Below are 22,552 nucleotides of genomic sequence, written 5' to 3'. Positions count from 1 at the left end.
GATTGGGGCCGCAGGCTGTTTCTGCTGTGTCAAAACACATCTGGTATTTGCACCTGCTCTGTCACCACTATCTTTTCATTGCACCATTTCTTGAATTACCGTTCCATCACCTCATATATTATCTGAGTGACTTGCCTTCTTGAAGCAAAAAATGATTCCACTATTCATATTGAATTCCCCTGATACTTCAAATGTTGCTGTTCAACACCCTTGTGGTCAGTCTCAACCATTCTAGACCCAGATGTATTATTGGACTCAGAAATAACAGATATTCCTTCTCTGGTAACTGCCAAACTGGTTTTATTGATATTTGAACAAGGAGTAGAAACCAGAGTCCATATATCAAGTAAAGTGCAATCAAAACAACCTGTGCCCTTTCCATGAACACATTTGACAGTACCCTCTGCAATACTGGTAAAGGGAGAAAGGCACATAGAATTTATTTTGGCTAAGGAACCCATAAGGCATCTTACTGCTCTGCACCTGTGCTACCATCTATTGAAAACATCTTTTTAGCTTTGAATTCCTGCCACATGTGAACAAGCCCTTAATGTACAGTTTAATGCATCAAATACTTCTTGATTTAAAGAACCCCTTGCCCTGTTTTGTTGTTGCTCAAATAATCTGCTTGAATATTCACTGTGTCCTTCAAATAAACAGCAAAAATTGATTGTACTTTTTTTTCTCTGCCTGGCTTAATAGCTTGGTCACCTTCTTAACTAGCAAAGAAGAGTGAGAACCTCCCTGATTACAAAGATATAATTTGATTGTCATGTTGCCTGTGTTCACTTGCACATTATAATTCTTTTATCATATTTGTGAACCTCACTATAGCTAGCCAGATTGCTCTCAACTCCAGCAAATTTATATTTTGTTTCACCTCCATTGGTGATCATTTCCCCTGAACAAAAAAACCATTTTAATGAGCTCCCCATCCTGAAAGGCTGGCATTTGTTGTTGTTATTACTTTTCTTTAAGGATAAAAAGGAATTCCCTTGTCCAAGTTGTGGTTTTATAACCACCATCATAAACTTGTTTTCAGCTTTTGCCAAATACCAGTTGATGAGGTGTGAGCCTCTTTTGTGTGTGAAACCTTGTCCAGGGTACTTGCTGTATCATAGAGATTAGGAACACTGGGCTGTAGCTAAATGCATCATATCCACAGAGTTCATAATCTGTAACCTTCTTCTTCCTGACTTATCTTGTAATTTGCTGTATTTTCTTTGGGGGAAAAAACACATCTATCTGGACACCAAATTAGTAATGTTTGTGGTCATCTCCAAGTGACTCTTTTTCATGTTTATCAGGAAACCATGATCCTGCAAACAACTCAAGGTGTGTTCCAAATCCTCCTTGGCCTTCCCTATTATAAAGCCTAAATAAGGGAATAACTGGATCCCTTTTTTGCCTCAGATTCACTATTAACTCCATCAACTCCTTTGTGAAGAGCCTAGGCACAGAAGCCATGCCAAAGTGCAGAACCTTGAACTTACAGTACTCTCTGTGAAAATGAAAGCTAGTATTTTCTGAAATTCTCAGTCATTGGAATGTGAAGGTATGCCTCTCAGAGAATGATAGAGACCATATAATTGTTTATATAAAGATTTTTCATGATAGTTTACAAAGTCTCCATCTTTAAGTGTTGGCATTTATAAATCCTTTCAGGTATTTAAGTCCATAATTGACCAAAATTTACCATTGGGCTCCAGTACCATAAAGAAAATTGATAATATTCCTTTGAATATTTGATTCACTGCCACCTTCACTATGGCTGAGATTTGCAGATGATGTTGAATTTCCCTGCAAACAATTTTCCTCTTTTCCTAGGTTTTCAATACCAGAGAGGTAAAGTATATGTCCTTTGGACTCTTGGAGAACTAGATTTTGTGGCCTTTTTGTACAGTCTGTAAAATGTATTATACTGTTGTTGTTTTCATGTTCCATTGATGTCCAAAGTTCACAAACCTTCCCCCTCAGGAATCCTGAGCAAGTCAGAACTGTTGGTGACCACACCTTGCTGAGTGAGTGGCTCTTCTCCTAACATGCTGGCTGTTTTGCTGCCTAAACTGGAACATGAGCTGCCCTGGTGGCGCAGTGGTTAAATGCCTGTACTGCAGCCATTCACTCAAAACCACAAGGCTGCGAGTTCAAGACCAGCAGCAAAAGGGCCCAAGCTCGACTCAGGCTTGCATCCTTCCGAGGTCTCTAAAATGAGTACCCAGACTGTTGGGGGCAAATTAGCTTACTTGCTAATTAGCTTACTTGCTGTTCACCGCTATGATCTTTGGAATAGCGGTATATAAATAAAACAAATTATTATTATTATTATTATTATTATTATCTGCTCCATTGCATAGTTTTTTGTGGGTTTTTCAGGCTATGTGGCCATGTTCTAGAAGCGTTTGTTCCTGATGTTTCGCCAGCATCTCTGGCTGGCATCTTCAGAGGAAGATGAAGATGCCAGCCACAGATGCTGGAGAAATCACAGGAACAAACTCTTCTAGAACATAGCCACATAGCCCAAAAAACCCACAAAAAACCCTATGGATGCCGGCCATGAAAGCCTTCAACTTCACATTGTTCCATTGCAGTTTATAATTTCTAAAATCCCTCTGTCTATTAAATATTTTTCCCTAATGGAAGGAAGAAAATGTATTTCTCAATGGCTATTTATCTGTTTTCAGTCCAGTGTCCATTTAATGGCTTACATTCAGCAGCTTGATCCTGTTGTTCATCCCAGGGCTTCTCCACTGCTGTTCACTTCAAACCAACACGATTTACATTATGTCCTCATGAGTAGGGCATTCCAGAGCTCAAGTAGGCAATCTCACGCTCTGTCCTTATACAGAGAGTTTAGCCAACTGGAATTCACCACCTACCCAGCTGTTTTTGTTGCCAAAGAGTCTCTGAACTCTGCCAAAGTTTTGTTGCTGTCATGGAGCTCTGCTTGGGGAGGTCAACCTGCCATTAGTCTCACCAGAAAGTTCATGTAAAGGATATCTTAACTCAGTTTGCTGTTTGCTGAATTAATGTTTAAATTTACTGAATTAAAATTAGAAAATAGATTTGTGCTTAAATTATTATCCATATACTGATTTATATTAGCTTTATATAACATGCTATGTGTATTTAAAAGCGCTACAGAATTTTTTTGTTTACATTCATTATAATCTTTGAGTCTCTCACCAATTTGTCTATCTACCATTTCCTTACTTCTATCTTTCATCTCATATATGTCAGACTGGGGCTGCTGAACAGTGACTTCTCTGTTATTTTTTCCCCTCATTGGTATTTTATTTTATAGTTCATAATGATGATTTATGAAGTGCTGCTGTTATGACAGCAGATCACTCTGGGTATATGTTGAAGATGTATGAGGTTCCACTGATATTATTGTTTGTAAATATGAAAAAAAAAATCCTCTGCTCCTCTTGGTGGTGTATCATTGCTACAGACTAAACCTCTCCTCTGTTTACTTGAGGTGATGGTGCATTCCTTGAATTATCTTCTCCTGAGAAGTGGCATATCATCACATTATCATTATCTGTGCCCTCTAGCCTTAGGAATAGCTGACCATTTAGATTTCCTTTATCCTGAACAGAATCCACCTTTTCAACATGTTGGTTTGAAGGAGCTACTGATGACTTTGCTTACTAACTTGTTTTTCTGACCCAAACTGCACCAGTAAGCCTCTATATTTTGTTAAACCTTTGCTTTTAACTTTTCTGCTTTTATTAGACTCTTCTACCCCTCTTTCCTTAAGTCTTACTGCTCTGTCATCTCCACTTTCCTTACCATCTCTGTTTTTCCTACTGTTCTGTCTTGCCAGCCACTCCAAGTTACTATTGCTTGATGAAATGAAAATATTTTCAATATTGACTCCAGACTTTGGGCAGTAGTCAGCTGATCCATTAAATTTTTCTCTTTCCCTCATTCTAAAACTTGATGTGATGCAGTTAATAGAACAGTTGGGAGGGGAAAGTTGCTCCTCATTGGTTTACTCCTTTTTCCCCCCTAAGGGCAAAAATGAATCTCCATTTTCTGTTTCCAGTTCAGTAGCTTTCCTTCTTTTAAGGCATCCCCATTAAAAGATCCTGTTCTCGGCTAACTAAATTTTATATTGTTTATTAATTTTAATAGGACTTTAATAGAGAGATATATCAGAAACTAGTTTGAGGGAGAGTGAAGTCAATGGCTGCAACTGAATTAGAACTTTAGACTCCTATCTCAAGATGCTGGCACAAGGGATACACCCATAAATGTGGATTGCTCAGTCAGACATCTTGGCTGCATCTGCTCTGCAAAAATAATCCAGTTTGACCCCACTTTAACTGCCATGGCTTAGTACAATTCTGGGAATGTTTGTTTGTTGAGGCACCAGAGCTTTGAAACCAACGATTCCCAGAATTCCATCGCAATGTGCCATGGTGGTTAAAGTGGTTTCAAACTGGATTATTTCTGCAGTGTGGATGCAGCCCCAGGGAATAAAATTAACTATCAGTGCAGTTGAAGCCTCTGACACATATTAGATAAATCAAATAAATGTCTTGCCAAAATGTATTATGAAATTGAAAAGGGAAAGGAAAAAAGTGTTTTTAAAAGGAAATTTTCCCAGATGAGACATAATCTCCAAGTACCTTTAATGTCTGAACACTTCAGCACATTAAATGCTTTTTCTCCACTGAACATTTTGCTTTGTATCGCTCCAATAAATATACTTCTTTGTGGCAAATAACAATCACCTCCTGTAGGGAAGGGGAAGCATTACAGAGTTAACCAAGAGAACAAAATAAATAAATGTATAAAATCACAAAAGAAAGAAATCAGCAGAAGTCTTCCAAAGAACTATATCAAAATATGTACTTTTAAACATATGTATTAATAAATGGAAAAGGGAATGAGCAATCAAATGGGGAAAACATATAGCTGAAGCATCTGAGGAAGTAGACTGAAGTCTAAGGATCACATCATGTCACTGTGGTCAAGCTCCAGATGTTCTCCATCATATTGTATTGCTTTGTCCATTGTATATAAATCCAAGGGGAAAATTGTTAAGAAGGTTATTGGAAATGAATATCTGTTTGGATGGGTTATCAGTGGTATACTTATTGGAAGATCGGACTCGCTAATGGCCAATTTTCTGGTGGAGGCAACAAGATTATGGCTTAAATTTTAATAACAATCCTGAAGTTTTATTGTAAATGTATGCTGTTGTTGTATGCCTAATAAAGGTTGACTGACTGATATCACATGAGGAAAATCAGGGAAAAGTGAGGGTTTAAACAGACATTAGCCCATGAAAAGCATGTGATCACAACAAATCATTCATGGGATTTCCCCATGAATTGTTTGTTGCTGGTTATTACCTGTTTATTGCCAGGATAAAGCCTCTTTAATCATGATGCATGTGAAAATCTTCACCGGGATTGCACGATATTCATTGGCTAATGTCCATTTAAACCCCTGCTTTTTCCCCCATGTGATGAAGTCCTAAGAAAGTTCATGCTGCCAACTTCTTTCTTTCAGTTACTTTCAAAAGGTGCGACAAGAGCTCTTTACATACTGATTTTATAGACTAACATGGCTATATCTATGAATTCTACCAGCTGAAGTTATTCAAAGTTTTTTTAAAAGAACCCCCACCAAGGTTGAAATGATAATATGCATAACTTTCATTCTGCTGTTCTTGCAGGCATGGAGGCACAGGGTGGCATCCTGTGAATGACACAGTTGTATGGACGTATGGCTTACACAAATATTATGTCTCCTCTTGGATGGGACACAGAGAATTATTCTCCAGCCCTTTGGACACCATTGAAAACATCACCCAGGACAAGCCCCAGGAGGGCTTATTGGTTGCCGCCCGTGAAGCTGCTTGCCTGACCACATGGTGGGCAGCTTTGTGGTGTTCCAGCAGTAGTGGTAGTGGCAGCAGCGGCAGAAGCAAAAAATCCAGTTTTTTGCTGACTCAAAAAAGGAGCAGCTTTCTGCTGCTTCTTTTTGGGCTGGCAAGAAGCTGGATCAGGGCTGCAGCATATGGTTACTGCAGTCCCTGATCTGGCGATCAAAGGGGCGGTGTGAAGCCACCCCTTCAAGGCCACCTATTTCGGCCCATGGTTTGACAGTCTGATATATTATTGAACTGATGTGTTCTAATAAAAAAATATGTGAACAAGCTCTTTTTCTTGCCCAGAAAAATAAGGGGGAAAAGTGGGGGGAGGGGTTAGTTTCAATTTTTATTAATAAATAATAAATAAGTGTCTTACACATTTTGAATGAAAGCCTTTGATCAATCTCTATCCTCCTTGATGACAGAGATACAGATTTCCATTTTCTGTTGAAAGAGTTCTCTAACAGATCCTTTAAAGAATTTATTACACTATAACAAATCATTAAGAAAATCCTGTGATGTTTGGTTTTCCCACTAGTCTTCCTTGCTGCTGCAGATACCATTTTCTGCAACAAATGCCAGTATTATCCATATGATCTATCAATGCAAAATTGTTTCAGTGCCAATTCCTAGGTTGGATTGGCTCAATTTTTAAGGATCATGTGTTCGGTCTTAAATGTATGATTGCATGTGTTGAGCATCTTCTGTTGTTCAAGGATGGAATAGGATATTGGAACAACATTTTGGCATCATGAAACATCCTAATTCTTAATTTCATTTTTTTTTAAAGCAAGCTATTGAAATAAAGGCAGACAGGCAATGCTTGAAATATAAGAAGCCAAAAAAGAAAACAAACAAACAAACAAACAAAACTGGCCAGGACTTCCATACATGAGAAAAAATGTGATATGAAATAAAGCTAATATACAGTGGAACCTTCTCATCCATGAGGGTTCAGTTCCAGGACTCCCTGCAGATGCAAAATACATGGATGCTCAGGCCCCATATTATTCAATAGTGGTGACCTGCACACACTAATACTGAATAATATAGGGGATGGTGATCCGCAGATGGTCAAATCCATGGATCACTAGCCCACCATTATGGAGGATCCACTGTATATACATTTGCTTATTTGAAAATGATGGGTGGGCAGCCATTTAGTGTGTGTGTGTGTGTGTGTGTGTGTGTGTGTGTGTGTGTGTGTGTGTGTATTTAAATACAGAATGTAGTTCTGTACAAGCTTCCAATTCCTTTTTACTATTTATAAGAATTAAAATACTGAATATATCTTGTAAATAATTACCTCCGTTTTCAAAGGCGCTAAGATCAGATCTAGACTTACTGTCTAAAGATGTTGTTATCTCTGATTGCCGCTCAGTAATATTAAACTTTGATGGAACTGCAACACCATCACCTAGAAGAGCAAACAACAGAATCGGTGAATTTATTAAATTTTACCTGATAAACAGAGATATTTCTATGGCACATGTATTACCATATTATTAATTAAGCAAACTATTATTATGTTAACTTTAGCACTCAACCAGCCTGCACTATAGATATCACACTACTGGTTTAAAAACAATCCTAATTCACCAATATGGCTAAGGACCACCTTCGCTGAAGGGCCAGCTGAACTTGTATTAAATTCAAACTCGTCCTAGACTAGAGATGTTGGAAATTATTGATTACTACCCAAATTTTGTACTGGCCTTATGTGTGTGTTTATAGGCCATGGGAGATTTCACTCTGGTATAACTCAGCTCCTCCCACTATCCAACCCACTCTTTTGTTGGTTGTTCTTCTGGTTGATCTCAGAGCAGTTACACCATCAAAGATCATCCAGCAGAAGGTGATTATGCAGGCAAAACACCAGGCAGCAGAAAAGTAGCTCAGCTGGCACAAGATGCTTCTGTTTCTTCCCAAACTCTTACAGCAAGTGCATCTTTCAGTTAGGATTGTTCTGCTAGTTATTTAATACCTTACATAAGCAATAACAATGCCTGAATGGAATAAGAAAGCAAAGCACACAAAGCAAATTTTGGTCCTTGAGCTAAAATAATGACAATGTCATAAATCATGATGGGGGTGAGAATCCAGGAGGCTCACTCCTCTTAGCTTTTGCTATATCCCTAACAGAAATGGAAATATTTATGTTTTTTTCAAAGGCTGTGGGATATGATTTGGCTAAGTGTGATAGTGGTCAGGTGTTATTTTTATTTTCTCCCCATAATTTCAGCATCTTAAGTCCTGATGTCATGATGATAGAACTTTATAATGAAAGAATCAGAAGGAACAAATGGTTTGAAAGTGAGGTCTCTGTAATGGGAATATCAGTTTTCTAGCACCACTGCTCCTATTTGAGACTGCAAGCCAATCTTTTCCTCCAAATATTTTTTTAAAGTAAGCATTCTTTACTTTATAGCTAACAGGTATAATTGTCTCAGATGTGCACTGCCATTATCTTCACGTGTATAACTCATTGTTGTCAGCTCATATGTTTCCAGTTTGACCACTTGCTACTCCTGTCTTCCCAGCAATAGCAGGAGTTCCCAAAGTGAGTGCCCTGGGAGTTCCTTCACTATTTGAGAGACCAGTCAAAGGAGTTGTTTAGGGTAGATAGGCTGATGTGGCTTCTCTTTTTCCCATCCCAGTTACATATGTTCATGCAAACACACATCATGAACTAGCTCAGGTTAAAACACAACACAGTTTTACACACATTTACTCAAAAATAAGCCTAACTGTGTTGAACTGATCTGACTCATAGATAATTATTTGTTGCATTTAAGTTCACGAAAAACATAATTGTGGCGTGTTACAGATGTGCAAAAAGTACGTACTAGGTACATACTAGGGTTAGGAAAGGGCGTCCTTTCCAGACGCCCTAACCCTAGTACGTACCTAGTACATACAAAATGGCAGCACCCATTCTACATGGGTGCCGCCATTTTGACATCGCAGACACTTAGCGTCCGCATGTCACGGTTATGACACCGCAAGTGCGCTGCTTTTTGCGAGTTCTTTTTGCTGCGCCAGGGAATCACGCGGTTTGTCTGCTGCAGTTCCCTGGCACAGCAAACACGGGTGCCAGCAGAGCACCCTTTTTGGGTGCTCTGTAAAGCGCCATTGTCACTTTTGCATACCTAGGAACAAAGAAAGGTACTTATACCAGGTCAGATAATGTTATTTACTATGATTGGCATGGCTCTCCAAGTCTCAAACATTATTCTCTGGGATTCAGGCAGGTATCCTATTATCTGATACCTCATCTTGCATGTACATTGAGAAATGTCATAACCATGATTTTCTAAGTATATATCTATATGTGCGTGTTTGTATATAATATTTAAATATATATAATTAATAACATTGCTATAAACACACACATGTATCTTTTAAAATATTTATCTCATATCTATCTATCTATCTATCTATCTATCTATCTATCTATCTATCTATCTATCTATCTACTGTGATAAATAGCAATTATAATTATAATTATAAAAAAATCTATGTATCATTTATTTAAAACAGACATTCAAGCCATCCTCTGTTAGACGTTCTGTTTCTCATGTCCTTGCCTTCTTGTAAATCTCTCCCAGTTTCCATGGGTTTCAAAAGTTCATTCTCCAGCGCTGAAGTTTTGTTTTTTGTTAAGTGAATTTCCTGAGAAGTTTGAATTCTGTAATATTCTCCTGAAGTACACCCCAACAAGGAAAAGAACAAAAATTACCTTAGTGATATCGACTTTAAAAAAACAACCAGGGCTAGAGAGTCTGTAATAAGGTTCCTACCTGATTTATAACACATCTCTTTTATTGCCTTTTCTTCTTCTATGTCTTCTGGTGTCTTTGATAATAAATAAGATGCATCTGTAAGAAAGGTTTTTTTAAAAAAAGAAAAAAGATCTTGCCCGATTTCTTCCTAAACCATACAAAGCATAAATGAACTGGAATGCATTTATAGTATAAGTCATATGTGGTCACAGAAAGGCTAGCTGTCATCACTGTGATCATTTAATGATAAGAGAGATCCTTGATTTTAAGGCAATTTTTTTCTAGGATGATTTGGTTTACTAAAAACATTAGAAAGGGAAACACACAGTCTGACAAAATATTTACTTTGCTCCTCCTGTTCTTCTTCCTCCTCCTCCTCAAGATTGATGGTAATAATCAATGGTGGATGAATAGGTCTTAATGTATTTTCTTGACCTTTGGTGGAATCTTGATTTTGGTCAAGAGGTAAAATTCCTTCCTCAACTTCCTTTTGCAGTGTAGAATCTACAGGAAGGAACTTTAAGTTCAGTATAAAACTGTTGAGTAAAATATCAAAATCATCAAATACAATTACATTAAATCACTTCCAAAAAAACCGACGCCGTTTTCTAAAACAGTCACACACACAGTCACACACACACAAATTGGTATGTATTACTATTAGAACTACCAGCCCATTAAATACAGCTGTTGATTGAGCATAAGAGTTTTATAGAACTCTTTATAGAATCAGGTTCACCTCTTGAGGTCAAAGTGGTCTTTTGGCCACCAAGTTAAGGTACTTTATTCTCCAAGTTCTAAATATGGTCTTCGAATATTAGATCTTGTACTGCTCTTGATTTTTATCTTACTTTTATCCTGTTCTTTAATTAATTAATAGCCATCTTTCTCTCAAAATGGGATTCAATTTAATTTCTAAAGGTTTCTATATCATTTATTTTTTTAAAAAAAATACTATATGGTTCTTTTTTGTGAAAAAAACAGCTTATGATTAGACAGCTTCAGCTACTGGGTCTTATACAATGTTTTTTAAAACCAATTAGATAAAATCTGTATTCTCAGTTACATACCACATTATTACCTCAATGATGCTAAACCTTCTGCCATAACTACGGCCATATAGTTTTTAGCGACATTCTCTCCAGTTAGAGTTAGTTCAGACATTTTATTTATTTATTTAAAATGAAAAAATATGTATGGAATCTAGTAAAACTGGAAAATGCACATACATTTTTTCAGGAAATATATATGGCAGTAATCCATATTTGGATCTTTTCTGCAATATCAAAATTGATTTCTTCCCAATTTCAACACAATATTTTCCACATGTATGCTCCATAGAGTAAAATCCATTGTATTAGCACCATACTCTCATAACTAAATATAAAATACAACATTCATCTTCTGACTACGTACATGCAAATACGAGATTTCTAAGTTACACAATCCATCAGTTATTCATATTGTTTCTCATTCTCTTGTCTTTGAATGCTCAATCCAGCTTTCACATGGTAAATTTGCTATGGAGGAAAAAACACTGGATACTTAAATGCTCCTATAATAATACTCAGTTTAAGCAAGCTCTACAAGTTAGAGAAGCAAGCTGTCTGACTAGACAGTCTTTTAGTCACAAGATAACAACTGTACCTTGAATCCCCCAAAGTGTTCTGAGATATATATATATATATATATATATATTTGGGATGGTAAAACTGATTTTCAGTAACTCCTGATTTATGCTGATTCTTGCAATTCAAGATACATACCAAGGTCTGCAGCTAGCTGATATATGGGTCAAGTGGCCATTAATATGTATTTCCACTAAAAATAGCCAATCTATACAAAGCCTCCCAAAAATAGTTTTGTTGTTGTCTGTTTCAAGTGGTTTCAAGTTGCTCAGAATAATGAGTGGCTGCACAGAGCAAAGAAGAGTAATTTTCCATGAGTGGTTTTCAACTGGAGTATTGTTTAAATCAGCCACATATAGTCCTTTAAATCAAAGGTAGGAATTATGGAGCTCGTGGATAGAGAGGTAAAAGAGCTGTCCATCCAGGCAGAAAGCCTATGTTCTTCCTGGTCTTGTTTGGTCCTGTTTGAATGATGCAGGCCAAAACCCGAGGGCTAGGATCAGGAGAAATTTTGGCAGACCAGACATAGATCTGGTGGATCCAACCTGATGCCAGGGTAAACAGCCCTTAACACAGGTAATTTGATCCCTGGTTTGCTGCAGAGATTCCTGGAAACTTGCAGCAAACCCTGTCTGTTTAGGCGGACTCCACACAATCCTTACCTTTATGCACCCCCCCCCCCCCAATTGCCACATCTGAAACAGAAATTGGGTGCCTTGCCACATGGGTGCAGCCAGGTGCTCGCTTCTGCATCAGATACAACAATGAAAAGCTTCTCAGTATGAGCGATGCCATGGAAAGATACAGAGTATGCACCAGTAGCAGATCGCCAGGACAGTGGAGGGAAGGATATGTAAACACCTGACCATCCCCATGCCAGCCCAGGGACTGACTTGGGTGAACATTCGGGCCAAAATAGCACAGGCTGAACCTGTACTTTTCTGGTCCATCTGTTCAGGGACAAAGAATACTTATTCATGATGATATAGGATATCTTCAAAAATGAATGTACCCCATCAGTATGGGTGGGGTGGTTTGATTGTTGTTGCTCTTGTTGAGTTTCTGTTGTTGCTTTTGGAGTTTCAGCCCTTTTTTGTGAACAAAAACAATCTATGCAAAAAAGGAAAAAACTTGGAAATTCTCATACTTCCTTCGATATTTTTTAACCCCTCTAGATTCACTGCTTGAGATAGTCACTTTGTTTTCTTTATCTGAGAAGGGAACATCTATGGGACTTCAGCCCCAATAATAGCTACTAGGAAATCCCCACATGAGAGACAGCTTTTAGAGGCTCTTCTAACCTAGTATAGATTTACTTTTCTTGTTTTATTTTCTTGTTCCTCTCTTATGGTAAGATGGATTTCCTGAGTTTTCCTCTCTTTTTTAACCTTACAAAAGCATCATTGAGTTCCTGCCAGAGGTTCATATTGCACTAGCTCTGTTATACTCTGCTTAATGGAGATACCAAATATTCCTATACATTTAAATGTTTCTATTTCAGTAAATATTTGTACTCACCACTACTAGGTGGCAAAAAAAGTCCATTTATATTACGAGGTTTCCTGTGATGGAAGACACAACTGATTCTTATGCAGCCCAAAGGCTGTGTTTCCCAGAAACATGAGATGCTGTTGTATTTTTGCTATGGAGAAACATAGATGAGTCCATATTTAATACTTTTCAGATGTTATACAAATTGTGGATGGAGCTCATGAAACAACACAACGAAAAACAGTAGATGAGAAATAATAATCATCAATGGCTCTGCTAGTTTCTATTTAGCAAGAGAACACTCCGGAGACATAAACAGAGACCCACAGAAATGTGATCTAGAAGTACAATCTAAATTGCTCTAGCCAGTTTTCCAACTGTTTGCAACATAAGTTTAGCGAGAAGATCTTAAAAGTATCAAAAAATAAATGGGCTTCTAGTTCTTTCCATATTACACACTCCCTTTACACAAGTGGACTAGACCCAAAAGTTTATTTCCACTTATAGAAGACGGCCATCCCTACATACAAGGTCTATTTTAATCTTTCCACTGTAGCATTTTGTGAGAAAAGCTAAATCAAACCCAAATATGTTCTGCTTGTGACACAACTTACACTCAAGTCATGAAAACAGCTACAGAATGTACCAGCTGTAGCACTCTGTAAGCTTTTTCCATTAAGGCTGTTTTGACTCAATCTATATGTCCTGCAGTAAAACACTTTTACCAGGTTCCTTTAAATCACTGTGACTGTAACCATGAATCCTTTGAAGCCAAGAACAATGTCGTTACTAGACTTAATAAGACTTAGGACTTAAAGATAGCTAATTTTTCTTCTGTGTACCCTGAGATATAAAATGTTCTATTACCATAGCTCAAAGAGAAGGGTTATGGGAGCAGAAAGCTGAATCAAAGTACAGATGGAGAAGCCCTTAAAATGTAATGCATTCATTCAGCTTTTCAAGCTTGGTAGAAAATGTAAACCAATGCTATCTTTAGTTGATAAAAAGATGTCTGATTATTTCCAAAGCTGTTATCTGGGTGTCACAAGGGACATTGTGCTTCATAAATGTGAAACTAAGATGTCACATTTGCATTGGCAGAGGTGAGAGACAGCCTATAAATACTTATAATAGCTCTACTTCAAGAGAGGCCACTTCAAAGAGCTTGTCACGTCTACCTGTATTTCCATATGTCTAAATTTGCAAAGTTGATGGGAACATCTTCCCTCTCTCCATAATGAGCACACAGTGTCACTGACAATGCCTTTTTCACAGTGACGGAATCGACACTTTGATCCCTGTATAGGGAAGAAAAAAGGGTTTGAAAACAGCTATGCAGTATGCCTTGTTTAAAATGTGGTTTTGGCCAGACATCAGTTATGTTCCACAATGAACAGAATATTTCATGTAAGAACAACTAGAAATTAAAAATACTCAGTCAAAAATTGGTTGTATTTTAGTTAAGGGATGAGGGATGGAATTTTAGTTTGTATACATTATGTTCTATATACTGTTTAGGTATTTTATTTATTTGCTTATGTAAATGGTTTATGCATTTTATGCATTTTTCTGTAATTTTGTAAACCACCTTGATCTTTTAGAAAGGTGGTATATAAATATTATTATTATTATTATTATTATTATTATTATTATTATTATTAAAAACAGCTAATAAAATATAAAGCAAATCCATTTCTATGACATGTTGGAAGGTATGAACAAATAAAGAGTCTTTGTCTAGTACTGGAAATTCATCAGGTTTGCTGACAGGCAAACCACCTTTGAGAGAGACTTTTACAAACATGGCACAAGAACCAGCAAAAGTCTCTCTCCCATCACGGTCTTCTACCTCCAGGAAGCACTGGAATACCTCTGATCATTTTAGAGTATGAGCTGACTTATATGGAAGAAGACAGTCCTTCCTACACCCAACCTGTTTATCATATACTAATTATAGCATTTCGATGCCACTGGTTGAAATTATTTTTATAAAAGGCTATAGCTACATTTGTTCTCAAAATTATTACAGTTGTATGTTCCTAACCTCTTGTCCTTGGTACAGATTCCTCATCAGGACTATCAGATGTAGTGGCACCCCCATGCCTTTGAGTGTGTTCCATAATTTTTCATGATCTATACAATCAAATTCTTTTTGTAGTCTATGAAACACATGCTTATTCTTTTGGTGCACTCCAGGATTCAGAAAAGGAAGAGGCACTAGGGACCATATTGCAAATATATGATGGTATGCTGAAAACATCATAAGAAAAGCAGAATTAGAATCAGAAAAAGGAGGAGTTAATATAGGAGTAAGGAATATTAACAACCTAAGATATGCAGATGACAACATAATATTAGCAGAAGACATTAAGGAACTGGAACAATTAATAAGGAAGGTCAAAGATGAAAGTGCAAAGGCAGGTCTGATACTGAATGTAAAGAAAACAAAAATAATGACCATAGAAGAAATACATACATTCAATCTAGACAACAAGGAAATTGAAAAAGTTAAAGAATTTCTATATGTAGGATCAACCATTGACCAGAATGGAGACTGCAATCAAGAAGTAAGAAGAAGACTAGGAATGGGAAGGGCAACTATGAAAGAACTGGACAAAATACTGAAGAAGATAAACATCTGAGCACTAAAATCAGCATCACTTAGGCCATTGTATTCCCAATTACCATGTACAGATGAGAGAGCTGGACAGTGAAGGAAGCAGACAGAATGAAAATCAATTCATTCAAAATGTGGTGCTGGAGAAGAGTACTTAGAATACCATGGACAGCCAAGAAGACAAACAAATGGGTTCTTGTACAGATCAGACCAGAGCGCTCCTTGGAAGCTAAGATGATCAAGCTGAGACTACTGTACTTTGACCACATAATGAGAAGGCATGGGTCACTAGAAAAATCAATAATGCTGGGAAAGGTAGAGGGTAGAAGAAAGAGAAGAAGACCACAGACCAGATGGATAGAGTCGATCAGAGGCAAGGGCTGGCAGGATCTGGGCAAGGCAGTGGAGGATAGGGATTCTTGGAAATGTCTCATCCACAGGGTTGCCATGATCTGGAATTGACTCAGGGACAGCTAACAACAACAACAATGTTCCAGGCATAAAACTTGGAATCATAAAACATGGCCACACAGCCTGAAAAAACCATCAAAAACTATGGATGCTGGCCATGAAAGCCTTCGACTTCACAAACTTGGAATCATTTTCTTACTACCTCTAGTGAAATATCAGAAATTCCAGAAAAGTTACAAATACAGACTTGAAGAGAAACAATTATACATTAATCTGAGCTATTGACAAGAATTTGTCAATTTTTGAAAAGTCACTGGATAAGCATGAGTGGTGTCTAGACTGCAGATGGGTTGCACTTGCCCGGCCGTGACTGAGTGCAATAACACCTACTTTTAAATTTAAATTCGACTTTATCCCATGAGAGATAAGTCAGTTTAAACAGAGTGTGATAATCTCTGTAGTCTTTCCAGCTCCACCACTGTGAGGAAGGCTGCAGTTATTAGTGAGGTTTACAAATGAGAAAGAAGGAGGACCTAGTCATATATGATACTAAATGTGATGGCAATCATATTTACATATGTGCCTAACTACACGTGATATAAATATCAAAGTTGTGGGGCTTTTTTAAAAAATTAACTTCCTGATGGTTTTATTGGGCTTTATTGGACCACAATGGTTGGGGAGTTTCCACACCAGCTGTGATCCCCAGGAAAAATCTCCCTTCCACTGAAAGCAGTGATGTGGGGAGGAGACCTCATTGGCAAAAATTGAACTTTTTTCTTATTGCTAATTCCAGCTGAGGAGGGAAGGGTAAAACCTGCTGCAATCCTGTATAAATGTACAAGGGAAATGTAGAAATGTATATAGAAATGTACTTGCTATCGCTTGTTATTTCTATAGAAAGGGGAAACTACTAGGGGATGTGAGGGAAGCAGTCTGACATAAGATAGAGATTAGCAGTTTGCACCCAAGAAGGTTGCTTTCCAAAGCTAGACCAGAAACAAATGCAGAATGACAGCAATAAGAAGGGAAAGGTATCTGTTCAATAATTTGAAACAGATTCAAGGAGCTTTGTGAAAGGAACATATTGAGATTCATTTAAGGTAGCTCTGAGGATCCTGGCAAATCATAATTTTCATTCACAAAGAAAATCTGACTGGAAATGTGCCTAGATGGAATCTCTATAGACAGGGAGCTCTACTCAGAAAGCAAAGAGAAGCAGAAATCATCAGAGGAAATATATTTAGTGGTTGTTTTCTAGACTAAAAGTTCAGGGTGCTTGTGGCAGGATGGTATTCTGATTGCATGCTGAAAAAAGGCTGATATCCTTGCTCTCCTCAAGAGCAGCCCAGGGTATTTTGCTTCTTGGGGCAATGTACAAAATGGTACACATTTATTCCTTGTACAGAAGTCAGCCACAGTAATAGTTGGATGTACCTTGTATGCTGGTGATGGAAAAGTGACCTCCATCATATCTGAGGACAAGTTGCTTGGGGGTTAAAGGGCATGCTGCATTACATCCATCATTTTGTCTTATACTCATGCCAGTGAAACCTGTTCATCTCAAAAAGCAGGCCAAGTATAGGTTCTGGAGGTACTGCCATAGTTAGGACAATTCTCACTATTTTTGGTAGGTTTTTTTTTAGAGGGAGGGAGATATTGGGAGTCTGAAGGGATCATCTTCATGTAATAGTGCCTCTTTCTTTTATTAATACTTATATTCCACATTGGTGAGTGGGTAAGTAATGTAGAACCTAGATACCAGGCAAAATTTTCTAACATTAGATACCCATGTGTTATTGGATTATGCCTCTCACCATTCCTAATCATTGGAATGCTCAGTGGGGATGATGAAACTGTCATCCAACAATAACTATGAAGAATATGTAAGAAACACTGTAGAAGAAATGCATCAACTATTAATGGGAGAATAACAATTAATGAGAGAATAACACTGTTCTGTTCTTAATTTTTGTTAACATGTTACTTAGAAAGGCATGGAGCCATAAACTTGTTAATCCAGCATTAAATGTAAGGAAGCTCTTCAGGGAAGCGGTGGCATTAATGGATGCTGGGTCTACCAGCATGCTAGACTAATTGTCATTAGTAGTGCTAGTAAACTAGGATAGCCTTTTATTGTTCTGAATGAGACACAAGATGGAACTTGAAGAAGATGAACACTGATCACAAGAGGCAAGAAGGCAGAAGGAGAACAATAAAACATTTTTGGGACTCAGTTTTTTCATGTGAGAGGATCAGATTATTATCTCTCTGATGAAGGATGACAGAGAACCATATCAAAAAACAAAAACAAAACATCAACAACAAAATCAACCATGGGAAGTTTTAAAACATGAGAAACAAAGTGAAGCAGAGTAATTGCAAAACGCAAGTAACAAGACAGAGTTAAATGAAATTGGTGTGTGGACTGAGGCAGGGTTTTGTATGGGAGACTTTTTGTGAGCTGTAGGACTGAGGCCCTGTACAGACCGGCATTTTGTGCTGGCCTGTGGGCAGAATCAGGGTGCAGTGTCCTGATGCTGGATGCCCTAACTCTGCCCCCAGGGCATCATGGAGTGACTCTGGCGCTGCATCCACATGATGGCATCCTTCGGAGGGTGCAAAAAGGAGCTGATTTTTGCAGCTCCTTTTTGCGCTCTCCAGAACCCAGATCAGAGCCACAGCATGAGGTTGCCACAGTCCCGGTCCAGCCAGGAAAGGGGCAGCTGTATGCCGCCCTTGAGGGGTGGTCTATATAGCCCCTGAGTGCTGAAGAGAAATCTTTAAAAACTAAGGAGTCTTGTAGTAGGTTTTACAATACAGTGCCAGATGGACTCTGGCTTGGTAGCTCAGGATTCCATATTTAACAAGCAATTAAACCAACTTTATTAAGGCGCGGTACAGAGCGCCAAAAAGAGGTGCTGGGGAAGTGCCTCTCCTTGCTCCGCAGCAGCGCCATAGCAACCAAATTGCACAGCGCTGCTGCGCAGCAAGAAAGGAGCATGCAGAAGTGGCTCCTTTTTGCAGCACACTTGCACTGCACCAAAGTGCCAGCGACGGCGCGATAACGGGCCAGCAGCACAGCCCTGTTTGGACACTGTGCTGCTGGCCCGTCATCGCTGCATGTACCATCTAGATGGTGCCACACAGCTGCTGCGCGCCCATGACATGCTTGGGTTGTGGGGCGTGTGTACGCCCTGTCCCCAAGCAACCATGGAACGTCATGGGCACGCTGCAAAGGGCCCATCTGTACTGGGCCATAGATTCCTTAGAAAAGCATGCAGTGGCAGCAATTGAACAATGAAAGGCAGTGGCATATATTTGTTGATGTCTGCCTTCAAGTCATTTTTTACTTATAGTGACCCTAAAGTGAATCTATCACATGGTTTTCTGTGGTGAGAGTGTGTGATTCACCCAAGGAGCAAGTACTATTTCCAAACTATGTATGTCCAGCTTGTTCTTTGTATTTTATTTCAGTAATCTAGGTATTATCATATCATATCATGCCTTGGAATATGACTCAGAACATTTTGTAGATGTTTAACCTAATTTGAAATCACTATAAATTTACTGTACAACATTTTATGTCAAAGCAAAAGGTTTCTTCCCCATGACCCTACCTCATTTGAACCTCATTTAAACGTTGTGATCCCTTTCTGACTTTTCTCCTTCAATACCCATTTGTTTCCATGATGCAAAAAAGATTACTCTTAAAAAGTAGGGTTGCTAGAGTAAAACGGAAGAGTGCTCTTGTTTCTTTAAGGGTTGTATAGAAGAAGAAATTTTAGAGGTTTTGCTTTTGTGAAAAGCAACAGCTGCCAAACTTTCTTCTTGTATACAACCATTAAAGATACAGTATCTCATTCCCGTTTTCAATTTGGCAGCCTTAAAACAACACTGTTAAGTCTCCAGTCATTTTGTCATCCAAAGATAACTGAATCTGCAATCTTATGCACACTTACCTGGGAGTAAACCCTGTTGAATACAATGGAGTTTGTTTCCTAGTAAAAAGGTATAGCATTGCATTCTAAACTTTATGGCACTCTCCATTAGAACACTCTGGATGTAGAAAGGTTGGGAGTGCATAATAATATAACAGATGCAAGCCATTATAAATTGTGTAGTATTTACCTTTATACAGGTGGAATGAAAATAGAAAGAGCAGTCATCCCCAGCTTCTGTCATTGACACCTCTTGTGCTTCCACTGCCTTTAGAAATGTCTCAATATAAATGTAAGAATTATCAGCGTGTAAGGGCAGAATGCTCCCTTTTGTTCTGAATATAGATGTATTCAGGATCTAAGTTCTATTTCTTCTTAAAGGGAGACTCTAATTGACAGTCCTATTCAAAAGCCTACTTATAGTAATTGTAAAACAGATGGTACCTTCTCCAGGTTTGTTGAAGTGCTCACAAATTGAAAGTGGTTGCTAGACAGTGTACAAATTCAAACTTCCAGAATTTCTTTCATTGTTACCTTAGTTCTTATGACATCATCACAAAGGACAACACATGACCCCTCCAGGTGGGAGTGTTTGCTTATTTTCATCACTCCTGTATCTTTCAAAACAGGAAGAGGACAGCAATTTCCATGTTGTCTGTTCATTGTATTGCTATTATATACATAGATGCTTATCAATTAAGAGGAAACTCATATAATTGCCAGAAGCACAGAGATGGAAATGAGACAAGTAAGAATGTCACCATCTTCCTCCTGTCCCCTCCCAATATATTTGTCTCCTGGGCTTACTGGTTGCCACTTATAATGACAGACATACCTGTGCACAAACTATGTCTGGGGACCATCTGTGTTAGATCTGGAAGTACAGTCTTGTTGCCAGTGGGCAGCAGCAGAAAGTCTCAACTTTGTAAGAGATGCCTGGTCATAAGAGGCAAGTGTAAGTACAACTTCCTGCTTCTTCTTTTTTTCCCAGTCAGGCTGCTTATATTAAAAATTACTGTCAGATAAAGGTAGAGTAGGAAAGGCTCCCGCTCTCACCTCCCTGATATGTATCCAGGTTTTCTGCACAGGACAGTGGAGAAGTTCAGCCAACAAATTAATTGAACAAAACAATGCTGAAGCACCTTTTTGAGGGAAGGAGCATTCCTTTGTCGTCTGAAGGATATTACGTCCTCGCAACTACAAAACAAAACAAAAAATGCCAACTCCTGATCCTTTGGATATATGATTTATTGACAGGCCTTATATTCATTCTGGGGGCAGGGGGATGGGTATGATACAGTCGATATGGACAACTTTTGCATAAAGCTACTTCAGTTGGTTAAGTTAGGCTTGATTTTGGAATAGAATGTTCCTTTATCATATTAATGGATGATTAACTGGGAGACATATACAATAGGAGATTGTCCTTATTGATTCTCCTGATACCAGTGGTGTTTGATACTATCAAACATATTATCCTTCTGAAACATCTGACAGAGCTGAGAATAACAGTGCAGTGGTTCTATTAATTGAGGTTAGGCAGCTTATCAGAAAATAGTAAAGGGGATTTATGTTTCCATCCGTAATAATTATTGCTGGACATTATACTGTGTGTTCCTAGTGCCTTCAGTTTGTAATTATGTTTATATTTTTGTCCAGGTTGCATCAAGCCCAACTCTGTTTCATGTTGGATTGGAATGTTTCATTTTGCGTATTGCTGATGACATTCAATTTCCCTGGATCATTGCACAGGAGGACCAACAATGGGTTTAATTAGGCCACTAATCCATGGAAGACAAGAGATTATGGTGGCTGTCAGAATCTGAATTGTTTGAAACAGGCACATTCTAGTTGGAGTTTTCACTCCCCTGACAGAACAGGTCTGTATCTCAGACTTCTATCAGAACTGACCTTACTCTGAGATTCTCAAGGAATGGCTTTAACCATGAGTACCTCTTTCCTTTTCATCTGGCATGGCAATGGTGTTCTTTCCTTGATTATAAGAAAATTAATAACTTTTAAATTAGTTTAATGTATTATACTCAATGATAGAATAGCTGCTTTGTTCCCTGTCATGTTTATTTTTGGATTGTTACTATGATATGCATTGTTCTAATTATAGTTGTTATTGTTTTCTGTGGAATTTAACAGTAGCCATTTTACAAGAGCAGTATATATGTTTAATAAGTAAGCAAACAAGCATAATGTTAAAGCTGAACCTGGTTTCATATTTAAAAATTATGTAAGTCTAACATGTAAGAATGCACAAAAGGGCGTTTTGATTTTCCACGTGCAATAATGCACATAAGATTCCTCAAAACTCACTCCTATACCAATCAGTTTTAATGGCTGATATCTAAAATAAAATAAAAACGTATAAATGTCTATCATTTTAAATGAACAGAACAATGCACCACAATTTCCATCTAGTACATGGAATTCTACTTGTGTTGCTAGGAAAGAAACTTCCACACACTTTTCTGGGAATGGAAGGAAGGCGAGAAGTTACTGGCACACTAACATTTTCAAATACTATAACAGTCATGCTATTCTGTGTTGCAACAAGACTTGGTAGGCAAAGTCTTTGGCTGAATTAGAAAAAGACACTGAGATGTTTTTGTCTCAGATATCTCAGTGTGTACTGTATACTTGTATGGGTGGTTTGCATGGTCAGGTATGTGTGCACATTTGAGTTTGGATTTGGATTGCAAGAGTTGCTAGAAGTGAAGTCCTACATCTTTTTGCTTAGGAGTAAGCCTCACTGAACAGTGGGTTCTTTCACACAGAGGAGG

At 38.1% G+C, this 22,552-nt stretch overlaps 1 protein-coding gene across 6 annotated transcripts in view; it reads right to left on the bottom strand.

Annotated features, from left to right (window-relative positions):
- The window catches only part of C5H12orf50 (chromosome 5 C12orf50 homolog), a 44,724-nt gene that overhangs the window by 13,335 nt on the left and 8,837 nt on the right, over window positions 1-22,552 (bottom strand). Inside the window, exons 1-8 of one of the 6 annotated variants that reach the window (XM_042467191.1) lie at window positions 19,951-20,482; window positions 13,970-14,089; window positions 12,819-12,942; window positions 10,018-10,176; window positions 9,691-9,768; window positions 9,433-9,591; window positions 7,197-7,307; window positions 4,638-4,745 (exon numbers count right to left, since the gene is read on the bottom strand). In XM_042467191.1, the coding sequence (XP_042323125.1) occupies window positions 4,638-4,745; window positions 7,197-7,307; window positions 9,433-9,591; window positions 9,691-9,768; window positions 10,018-10,176; window positions 12,819-12,942; window positions 13,970-14,089; window positions 19,951-20,004 (913 nt within the window). In that variant the 5' untranslated portion in view covers window positions 20,005-20,482. Of the gene's footprint in view, window positions 1-4,637; window positions 4,746-7,196; window positions 7,308-9,432; window positions 9,592-9,690; window positions 9,769-10,017; window positions 10,177-12,818; window positions 12,943-13,969; window positions 14,090-19,950; window positions 20,483-22,552 lie in introns of those variants that run through there. The other 5 variants (XM_042467185.1, XM_042467186.1, XM_042467187.1 and 2 more) reach the window with 5 other exon arrangements.

The sequence above is a fragment of the Sceloporus undulatus genome, chromosome 5, assembly GCF_019175285.1.
Source record: "Sceloporus undulatus isolate JIND9_A2432 ecotype Alabama chromosome 5, SceUnd_v1.1, whole genome shotgun sequence".
NCBI lineage: Eukaryota > Metazoa > Chordata > Lepidosauria > Squamata > Phrynosomatidae > Sceloporus > Sceloporus undulatus.
The sequence above is the reverse complement of the archived record's forward strand: the minus strand, read 5'-3'. Positions and strand labels throughout refer to the sequence as shown.